The 11,359-nt window shown below is 35.0% G+C and overlaps 2 protein-coding genes across 2 annotated transcripts; both read right to left on the bottom strand.

The window, feature by feature from the left end:
- Positions 1 to 445: 445 nt before the first annotated feature.
- LOC140861250 (uncharacterized) lies at positions 446 to 1,328 on the bottom strand. Its single transcript, XM_073264243.1, has 2 exons — positions 1,233 to 1,328; positions 446 to 967 (listed from the first exon to the last, which is right to left on the bottom strand). The coding sequence occupies exons 1-2, from the start codon at positions 1,326 to 1,328 to the stop codon at positions 446 to 448; spliced, it is 618 nt and encodes a 205-aa protein (XP_073120344.1).
- A 7,539-nt stretch (positions 1,329 to 8,867) lies between these two features.
- LOC140864163 (peroxidase N1-like) lies at positions 8,868 to 10,723 on the bottom strand. The gene is made up of 3 exons (XM_073268116.1): positions 10,232 to 10,723; positions 9,904 to 10,066; positions 8,868 to 9,431 (listed from the first exon to the last, which is right to left on the bottom strand). The coding sequence occupies exons 1-3, from the start codon at positions 10,637 to 10,639 to the stop codon at positions 9,013 to 9,015; spliced, it is 990 nt and encodes a 329-aa protein (XP_073124217.1). The 5' UTR covers positions 10,640 to 10,723; the 3' UTR covers positions 8,868 to 9,012.
- Positions 10,724 to 11,359: the final 636 nt, after the last annotated feature.

The raw sequence follows: 11,359 nt of genomic DNA, 5'->3' as shown, positions 1-11,359 counted from the left end.
CTCCATGTAAGACTTCATCAATATAGTTAAAGACTCACTCTTTAACTTCTTTATATTCAACAAAAACCCAAAAGTCTCTTGATTTTTTTTAAATTGTTCAAACCGAACTTGATGAGAAGATCGAGCTTGATCGATTATAAATAGAAAATATTCAACTCTAAAAGATTCTTTACCTGATTTTGTCATATCATCATTGCCACTTTCATCAAATTGTTTTTTTTTTTCGAATGATGCGTTTTTATAGAAATTTAGGTTCGATCCCAATTTCACTTGTCATTTGTGTAGCCTCATCCATGGCATTAGCAAACCCCTGCTCTCTAAACTCATCAATAAATTGAACAAGTCTTTGTAAGAGTTTGATTGCAATATCAATATCCATTTTTTCAGATTGAATAAACTTACTCACAATATTTATTGCATGCAACAACTTATACCAGATCGTCATTCAAAGCAAGAGCTCAAAACCCTCAAGATCATATAGTGTCAAGGTCTCTACATCACTCTTTGTTTTAGATTCTTCAGCAACTTCCGCCAAGTCAAGTAAAGCATCTCTTATATGTACAGTTTGCTCTTTTATGGCTTTTACACTCTTAACATTACTTTCCCAACGGGTATGTGACAATGGCTTAATAGTCAAACTAGACACTTTATCTTTAAAAATTTTCCATTTTTTCTTTGAGGATGAAAACAATGTATAGATGCGTTGCAACACTCCAAAAAAAGACTTGGATTTAGAACAACATTCCACCATATCAACTTGAGCCAAATTGAGACAATGACAATCACATGGTGTGTAAAAAGCTCTATGATTTATTTCAAGCAATCTTTTTTGTACATCATTGTGTCTTCTCCTCATGTTAGATCCATTATCATACTCTTGTCCTCTTACATCATCGATGTCAAGCCCAACTCTAGTTAACATTTTCAGAAGTTCACTTGACAACCCAAGACCTGATGTGTCATCTACCTTCAAAAATTCAAACAAATATTCTTCTACCTTTGGTTAATGTATCTATTGAATCATCCACACATCGTAACACTAAAGACATTTGTTATGGTGACTATCATCTGGAGTACAATAAAGTATCATAGAAAAATATTTTGCATGCTTAACTTTTGAAATGATTGCATTTTTCACTTCATTTACCAAAGTCTTTATCAATTCATTTTGAATTTTGGGACTTAAATATGTATATGGAGATTCTTTTTCTTCACAAATCACAACGTTGAACATGATCTTCCATCACTGGATCAAACTCAGCAACCATTTCTATCATTTGTAAAAATAACACATTGTTGTCGACATAAAGCTTCTCATCATATCTCATCGAAAGACCAAAGTATTTTTGCAAGTCTTTTCACAATAGATATTATTCTTGTTAACACTTGCCTCCAATATTGTCTTTATTTGTTGATTTGAATTTGCATACTCTCATGATTTTTAAGATACCTAAGCACGTTACGCCAATCTTTATATCCCTCAGTACCTAAATTCCCTACTCTACTCATTGTTTGTTCAGTTTTGAACAACTTGGAACAAAAGCAAAATATTCTAACTAATGAAATAGAATATACAAGTCATATTCTATCAAATGTCTGTCCATTTTCCATTACCTGTGTATAATGTAATGAATCAAATGTCTGTTGTTACTATCTTCATGAAACAAGAAACCATCCACTCTTTTTGGACTCATTTATATCAAATAGTCTCTCTATTTCTAACAGATATTATTCCAATTTTCAGGATCCTTCAAATTCAAACTCGAATTTAATTTTTCATGTTGAGAGTCATCTTCTAAGTTCTTATTCGATTCAGCCAAATTGACTTATTTGTTTGATTCATTCAAATTTCCAGCCTCAGTCATGACTCATTTCTTCATTTTAATTATGATTTTGTTGTTCTTCAATAATCAAATTATCTACTAATTCATCTCTTTATGTTGTGCTGCTTCTGCTAAAATATTTATCGATATCTCCAGCTTGAATTTGAATTAATGTCACTTTCCTTTGTTTCATTTTTCTCTCTTGAGCTCCAAACCGATATTTAGAAGGCTTTTTCAATTTTTTTAATTGTATCTACAAGTTATTATAAATGAATAATTCTCAAATATTTCAATCAACCAACAAAAAAATTAAATTATGTTTTTAAAATTTTGAAAAAACCTAAAACATCATCAAAATTTTAAATTCAACATGTTTATTCTAAAATCTACTATTTACATATCTCTTTTAAAACATAAGAAACTAAACTCATACACACACACACACACACACACACACACATATATATATATATATATATGTACAAACCGTAAAGGTAGAACACACCATTTATCATATATCAACAAAAAAAAATATGTGATAAATTATCATAACAAACAAATAAAATAAATGATTTAATATAGAAAAAAAATTAATAAAACTTACATTAACAACAGCTAAGGTTGGTGTGGGTTATAACGTGTAATAGCAAAATTTTCAGATATGAATGTATGTGATGCACCTGTATCTATCAAAACATAAGTAGGATAACCAAAAATAAAGCAGTTACATGCTTTAACATCGTCAGGTGTTGTCTGAGCCTGCTCTTCCGTCAATGCAAACACCCGTGCCTGTTGTCTAGGAGGTTGAGTCACAGTCTGGCTTCCTCCTGATCTGGTTTGTTGTTGCGGCAAGAATGAATGCACTGATGGTCTTTCCGTTTGAGATACTGGTCGAGAAGAACTTGTACCAGATATACGTTATGCTGTTCTTTGAGGATATACTTTGGCATAATGACCTGGTTGGCGACAGATATTACAATTACCTGACACACCTCTACAGTGATCAATAGCATGTCGTCCGCCACACTTGCCACAATAAACCCCTGAATCACTAAATCTTTGCCCTATACCAAACGGCCTCTGTCCACTCGAACTGGAGGAACTACTGCTTGCCTTCTTAAATTGCTTCCCTTTAGGCCTAAATCTAGAATCATTTCTGCCACTACTTCCTCCCTCAAATCTAGGAGATGGTTGCTAAAACTGTGGCGGATTCTGGGGTAACACTGATGCTGATACAGGTTGTGGAGATGGCTGTGGAATGAATGGTGCTCCTCTTTGTCGCAATAAACCTGCTTCTGCTCTCTTAGCTTTATTCAGTGCTTTAGCAAAATTATTGGGTCGTCCACTGTTCACCAGGGTAAACACATCTGGATTGAGGCCATTAATAAACTGGTCTGCCATAGCTTCATCAGTTGCTGCTATATGTGGGGCAAATTTCAAAAGACTTGAAAATTTGGCCACATATTCTTCAATGTTCAAGTTGTCTTGCCTCAGATTGGCAAATTCAGCACCCTTATCTTTCTTGTAGGAGACTGGGAAGAAACGTTGATAGAATTTAGTTTTAAAGACAGTCCAGGTGATAGTCGTACCTCGATGTTCCAAAGCTCATTTTGTAGTAATCCACCAACTCTTGGCAACTTCATGAAGTTGATGTATTACAAGTCGGATTCGACGATCATCTGAATAATCAAGCGAGTCAAACAACTGTTCAATATCTTCTAGCCAATTCTCACAATCAACTGAATTTTCTGTTCCTTTCAGTTTTGGCGGGTTGAACGACTGAAATCGTTTCAACAATGTCTCCATCGGAGTAGCAGTAACATCCATAGAATCAGCAGATGTACTACCCTGTGCAGTCTGAGGTTCAGCAACTGGCGGTGGTACTGGTGCTGGTTCGGCCTGGGGAACAGCCAATGTTTGTCTAGTGATCGGTGTTTTACGGGGAGGCATATCTAATTGTCAAATAGATTAGTGCATAAACGATATCATATTCAGCAATTTATTTCATCCTTCTCTGATAAGCATTCTCATGCGTTCTCATGAGAATTCAGATTCTGACTAAGGATAATCTGGAATACAATTGCATATATCTAGCATGCAGTAGCAATGAAAGCACATAATCATGCATTTACATAAGTCTTTCAATATAAAGCATGCTCGCATATACTGCACATAATCAGATACAACATGTAATCTCATGCAATATAAAGCAATCAGACAGACTCAATCTACCCCGCTCATCAACCTCTATCTGAATCCAAAAACTTATGCTCTGATACCACCTGTTGTGGGGACCTCGGGTGCTAATCTAATATTACAGGGCAATTAATAACTAGAAATATTCAATCTGAATATTAGTCTGCTTAATAATCAAATAAATAATACATGACATTTGGCGACGCAAAACCTTACATTTGGCGACGCGAAAATACGCCGCGAAAAGAATAAATGTTTTTTTTTACACGGACAGACCCCACACGGACCTTGGTCCGGACCCTGCACGGACCAAGGCACGGGGTCCGTGCCTCTTCTGGACCTGGGTCCGTGCCCAAGTCTGAATTCGACAACAAATGGATTTCAAGGCAGAGTACACCCGGACACCTGCACGGACCTTGGCACGGGGTTTGTGCCCTGTACTAAAAATTCAGAATTAAACATTTCAAAAATGTAAACATGAGATATACAACTTTTATTCAATCTTAAACCTCATTTACATGCATTCTTATGAAACTAAACAGTCATAAATATGTAAACTACATTAATCCCTTCATCTAGGATACACAACATCAAATATAAACGAGTACTTGCAAACATATATACAAAGGTTCTTGTTTGTGTTCTAACATGTTTAACAACTCAAAAGACATGTTCTATTGCTTAAAACCCGAGTCCTCACATGCTAAAACTCTATCTCGAGCTATCCACGTCGAGTCTGACCAGCTTCTGCCCCACCTATTGTCATGTACACATACAAAACACAGCAATAGCCGGATAACTCCGGTGAGAATAAAATCCCAGTATAAATAACAAAACATGCAATATAATAAACATGAATGAAATGCATGTTTTAATAGCAGGCTATCAATTCTGATATAAAACAAATATCGGTTCTTGGGATCCCGAGGAAATAAAATCTCAAACTAACACCAACTCACCCAATCGAGGTGAAGTCAAGTATTTTATTTCCTCTGACTTTGGTGCAACTATAGTGAGTCTTCTGGCTCTGGAAGTAACTCTGCATTCCATGCCACTCAACTACAGCCCTCCAAATGTTATATGCATTCTAGGACTTTCAGCCTTCTATGCTTTTCAGGTTGGAGTTTAAGATGAATGCAACACATTCTGTATGCATTGAATGCTATAAAACACCTTGAACACTTAATCAGATAAGCAAGCAAAGCAACAAAATCATCTAATCACATAAATCACATAATCAAACAAGTATGTGATTGACAAGGGAATACTCGAAAAACAATAGATATTTCGAGTGTTCTATCCCATCTGGATTAACTGTCATTTATACCTTTCAATGTCGAGTATGAAAGTACTTCAACTCTGAAAATATATCAATACAAATTCATATCACAAGACTGTTCAATTTGCTAATTCAAACGTCAAACGCAAATGATTCAAACCTTCTAATTCTTTCTCGGTTCGTATCGACGATCTCGAGTTCGGACAACTTCAATATCAAATCTGAAATGAAGTGTTTGGAACAATAATATCAGCTTCGAATCAATACAATACACTATTCATTCAACAAGTTCAAACGTAGATCAATTCTAGCTAAAAATCTACAACCGAAACGATATCCAAATCAATCCAACAATCAATTCCCAACATAATCTCTAATATATCAGCTCAATAACATAAAAATCAGTAGCATTCAGACATGTTAGTGTTCAAATTTTGCTTTCCAAATTCATATAAAATCCGAACGACAGTCTTTTCCCGAACCGTCTGCGAATACATAATCGGTACAACTCAAATATGCATATATCTTAAAATTATGAAATTCCATCTTCAACATAAAAATAAAATCTGAGAAAAGTGAATGAAACTTGTACCAAAACGAAGGTCTCGGAGCAGTGATCGCAGATATATATTCGATTCTGAATTCTGACTGCCGGAGTAAAAGATATCGAAGCTTTTACGGGACAAAAATGACGTCTTGGGGGTTTCAGCCGTGTTTCTGCCTTTCTTCCCTTCTAATATGATGGTTCACGTGTACAATGAAGATAAACAAGTAGGAATTAAAATAAATATAAGCTATTTGCAGTTTAGTTCCTAAACTTTTGGCTATTTGCAATTCAGTCCATGGAAAAGCGATTTAATTCAATTTCAATCGTTATTTATTTAAGAATATTAGAATTTAATTCTAAACTCTAAATATTCTCAAATTAAATATTCTCGAATTAAAATTAAATAATCCCGAACCTTACACACATACTTAATTGAGATACTATTTAATTCAATTTAAAGTGCATGTGATATCAAAAACTCATTTGATTTATGCTCAGTAGGCCAGTTCTTTCAGGTATAATATGGAAGTGATATTTAGCTTTGACAAATTTCACTTTGATATATTATCCTCAAAATTCTATGAATAGGCAGGCCATTGTGGATTTTTAGCTAACCATCCAGGTACAGAAGAACCATTAGTAGAAGAAGTCGAGCTCAGTGTATATGGAGTGAAGGTGCATCCATGAGTATTGAATTTTGATGGATCTAACACAGAAGGAACTGCAGGGTTCCTGGAGCTTTTGGAGTAACCTCAAATCTGGTTAATGACTTCAAGGAAATCACTTTCCAACATTTACCAAGACGAAAAAAGTGGGAAGCCAATGAACTGGCCCAAATCATCTCTAAGTTGAAATTTTCCTAGGAACTTACCCATCATTTGGTGTTAATCCAAGAGAAGAATCATCCATCCACTTCCCAAAGGGATTACAGTTCCCTGAGAAGACGATCCCACATGTCTTGGAGATGCGTTGGGTTCCCCGAACCACTGGAGGCCATGAAGCAGGAACCAAAGACAGAGAGCTCAAGAAAGTAAGAACGAGAAATCGAACAGAAGGTGCATGTTCCCAGCTTTCAAGGAGAACAAGGCTGAGAACCATGAAGTTGTCAGAATGCATATACTCGATTACTCAATGCTAGCATAATGGCCCTTTAGGTCATTTGCGATGTTTTTTTTCAAATTATGACCAAAAATTTCAAAACTATATCCAGGCTGTTGGCCCAACACGGGCATTTGCTTAGCCCAAAAATAAAATTAATTTTCAGCCCAAAATATAAAGAGTTCCTTGGCCCAGTTCCCGAAGCTAAGAAGCCCAATCAAAACCTCATGTGGAAAATTGAAGTCCAAATCTGTATGGTATAAGCAACAATTGGAAAATAATGATTTCAAAATCAAATACCAAGTCAAATCAGTTGAAGAGGAAATGAGGGACGTGGGACAATCATGGGCTATGTGGAAAAGTGGGAGGTTGAGCAATTGTTGAAGAAAACCATCGGCAGTAACAATGGATCAACAATTCAACAATCAATCAATCAACTACAATTACAAAAATTCTCTCGATTCTACAACAAATATTTATGCATATTTCAAAGCTTCATCTTTTCTTTATTTTTCAGCAAATTCAAGTAAATATTTCCAGCTTTTGTTTTCTGGTTCCTCTTAGTTTTCAGTGATGTATTTTCAAATCTTATTGTAAATTTTATGCATATTTCCTTCCAATTAATGGCGAAGTTAATTCAATTGTCATTATTGAAGTTTTCAGCTTTAATTTCATCACTTTACAAATCATTTTTCTTAGTTTTCGATACTTAACCGGTGGAATTGAGACCGACGATGAAATCGGGACTCACATTCACTTGGTTTAGAAGTTAGATTTTATTTTATTTTTATTTTTATCTTTTTGGCACGAACGTGCCTAGCACGCCTGCAATACACACAAAATTCGCCAATTTTTATGTGCAAACAAATACATATATACATATACTAAGAAAACAAAAAAAAAAAAATTTGTTTGGCCCCATTTTGGACCGTGCCTTGAGGTGGTGACCTACCTTGTCTAATGGAAGGTCCGGTCTTGTTGTCCATGCATCTACTATGTTCACTCAATGTGCTCATCACTGAAGTAGCACTCACTTATTACATACATTCAATAATTGAGTGTCACCTTATTTGTAGAAACGATTGGTGTCACCTTATTAATTAGCATTCACTTCTTATGTATATATATATATATATATATATATATATATATATATATAGTTTTTTTATGATGTCCAACACTTAATGTCCACTTCATATCCACCATGTACAATAGATGAGTTGACCGGTATAATAGATGTGTTGACTTGTACATGGTGGGCATGAAGTGGGCATATAGTATTGGACACAATAAAAGAACTCTATCTATATATATATATATATATATATATATATATATATATATATATATATATATATAAAAGATCTGACACGTTTTCTACCGACTTTCCACGCTTTAAGAATAATGCAGATTCTGATTGTGACATTCTATTCGGTCAATTGGATATATTTTATTAATGATGAACAATTCATACATTACATAAATCTTCACACTGACGAGTACTTCAATACATATAATAGGTATAGCAACTTTGCATGTAAGTATATTATGTTTTTTCCTTTCTCGAGCTGCAAGTTGATGAAATACGTGTACATTCGATCCAATAGTTAGGAGTTTGATTTTCTTTATAAACATTTTATTGATCGACCTTGTTTCATTGAATTTGTCTAGTGCGGATTTTTTTTCTAACATAGTTTACATGTTATTGTTTTAATCCAAAAATTTATCTTATATACACCAAATTAAAAAAATTGATTCTGCGAGTTTCATCGTCATATAAAAAAATTATATTATCCCATATAATGTGTATATTGCGATTCAAATTTACATGACTTAAATAAAATCATTATATTATATATATAATAGACTCGATATATTTCGGTATTATCTATGTGTATGCTAACGTACGCTCAAATCATGATGAAGCTAATTAATTTATGACTTTATTCATTTTGTAAGCCTTATACTGTTATACAATTATATGACAACCAATGTCATAAGCTCAATGAACAATATGATATAAAATAAATTTTGCAAAACGTAAACTCTTAAAATTACACTTGATTTGATCAATTGATTGCGGAGCAAACTCTACGAATTTCTCCATTAGTCCCAGTCTTGACCTCAATGTTACTCATTTTCACCATGGACCTCCCAAATTCCAAACTGAATGTCAATCCAAGCAAACCCCTTATTCCCAAATAACGTTGCACAAAAGTCTGGGTCGACCCGTCGGTCCATAGCTTCTGATCCGATTCGAGAATTCCTCGACCGCTCCTCAGGTTGGCGAAAAACGAGTTGTCGAACCGGTTTTGGCTACCGTTGTCGAGTCCGATACGCGTCGAGCCGTCACCGTTCTGAGGGCAAAGAGACTGAAGAGTTGCGAGAAATGCCGGGTCGATCGACGGATCCGGACCGCCGGTGGAATTGTAGTTGTACAGCCTGTAGCTGAAAAACTGGCAAGCCGTGGTGCCGATGGTGTGGCCTCCTACATGATTTTCAAAAAAGGTTTTGTCTATTTAGTAGGAGTATCAAGGATATAATTAATTTGGACATGCATGCACAAGTCAAAGTCAAAATTGCAATAATCTGTGGCTGATTGAAGTTTGACTTTTCATTATAGCTTAAATTGACCATGCATATCTGTGGGGGATTTAGTACTGTTTGAAAAAACTTCTAAAACGCATTTCTCGGTTTTAACTTTTTTAATAAAATTTTGAAATTTTATGAAATTTTGTTACAGAAAATAGAAAAGTGATTCATAAAAATTCTAGCTATCTTTGTATAATACGTCGAAAAAGAAACTCTCAGTATATATAATTTTTACACAAAACATTGTTTGAAAACAAGTATTTGAGATCCATCAGTACTAATTAATCATAACTTACATTTCTTTGTAGGTAAATGTTTCACGTTTTAATTCTACAAGACAATTTAAGTAATTAAATATTAATTCTTACCAACAAGGGTGACAAGATCCTGAGCATTGAGTCCTTTTGCTTGAAATTTCTGCCTCTGCACATCAACGGAGTCTGTAAAACCAGGGAGATTAGAAGTATCACTCGCCAACGAAACCCGTCCGTCTCTCCGCCCCGTCGGCACAGACCAGCTCCCCCCACCAGCCTGCAACATTAATCAGCAAACAATATAATTTGGAATCATCAGGACTTTGGACATATGCATGGCTATATATGATATGATATCATAAAACAACTTAATTTTTTTTTTTTTATAAAAAAAGAACAGTAAAAACATTAGCAAGAAATTATGTCAATTAATCTTAATTACCAGCACCACTGAGTCCCGTGCAGCAAGTGCAAGAATATCGGCACACGAGACGACTCCGGGGCACGCGGCCTCGAGCTGCGTCTTTGCGTCGTCTATCACCTCATATCCTCTCAACAAACTGTTTGGTGGGGCAGTTCTCTCAGTGTCAGCTCCAGCAATGAGAATAGAAGCATCGCAGCCTTGTACAAAACAGTCATGAAAATGCATTCTGAGCAGCCCCGGCGCAATCGTTGGGTTAGCATTGAAGTGAGACCTTACGGTCGATTGAACTATAGATTCCACCCGAGGGCATGAGCTCGAATAGAACCCCACCCGTGTGCCAGCTTGGCCTAACGCGGAGTTCGCGAACATCGCTAACAGAACAAACAAGGCAAAACCAAGCGTTTGATTTAACTGATCAATTCTCATTGTTAAGTATGTATGGATCGATCAAGAAAGTGTAGTATATATGTTTTGAGTTTCTTGATGATTTTGTGTGAGAAGAGAAAGGGGAAAGTGGGGTATATTTATAGGTAATGAAAGCCGATTTGTTGGAATTTTTGGGCTATAATTCAAAGGGGTCATTTTGATTGATGAGGTGGGATGCAATTTCTGATTAAAGAGACCAAATTTGAAAAATTTATAAATCTTGTGGTGCATGCATTGTATTGCATGTATTGCATGGTGGCCTTTCACCTAATAATTATAAAGTAATTAATTAATCAATTCATTCAACTACTTTATTTTGGGTGTTAAATTTTATGAACTTGCGATTGTACCAAATTTTATGGGAAGTAGAAAAAGATCAGAAACTTCTATATATTGTGAATATATAAAAAGTGACTTGATTATATTTTAACATTATTTAAGATGCGGCGGGGGAGGATAGAAGAACTTATCCTATACTCTCGATCCTTTTCATCGTCACGGTTGAGTTATGACTTATTGGGAACTATTTTCTTCATGTTCACATCTTAAAATTAGCATTGATATATAGTTCATAAAAGAAGATGTGGAAAATTTTGAATTCTATTAATGGCACTGAAGAATATGAAGAAGATAATGCGGCAAAGTTACATATTTTAATCTTAGAACTTTAATTTTTTTATTTTTGGTTTTGTTGTTGTGATAGTTTACGGTTTTAATCCA

Source organism: Henckelia pumila, chromosome 4, assembly GCF_033568475.1.
Source record: "Henckelia pumila isolate YLH828 chromosome 4, ASM3356847v2, whole genome shotgun sequence".
Classification (NCBI taxonomy): domain Eukaryota; kingdom Viridiplantae; phylum Streptophyta; class Magnoliopsida; order Lamiales; family Gesneriaceae; genus Henckelia; species Henckelia pumila.
The sequence above is the reverse complement of the archived record's forward strand: the minus strand, read 5'-3'. Positions and strand labels throughout refer to the sequence as shown.

Excerpts from the sequence above, each read along its gene's own strand:
- LOC140864163 (XM_073268116.1), bottom strand. The coding sequence starts at position 10,639 with ATGAGAATTGATCAGTTAAATCAAACGCTTGGTTTTGCCTTGTTTGTT. Across the intron at positions 10,067-10,231 it reads CACGGGACTCAGTGGTGCTG|GCTGGTGGGGGGAGCTGGTC; the intron begins GTAATTAAGATT and ends TTAATGTTGCAG. Across the intron at positions 9,432-9,903 it reads GGATCTTGTCACCCTTGTTG|GAGGCCACACCATCGGCACC; the intron begins GTAAGAATTAAT and ends AAAATCATGTAG.
- LOC140861250 (XM_073264243.1), bottom strand. The coding sequence starts at position 1,328 with ATGAGATATGATGAGAAGCTTTATGTCGACAACAATGTGTTATTTTTA. Across the intron at positions 968-1,232 it reads ATCCAGTGATGGAAGATCAT|GTAGATGACACATCAGGTCT; the intron begins GTTCAACGTTGT and ends GAATTTTTGAAG.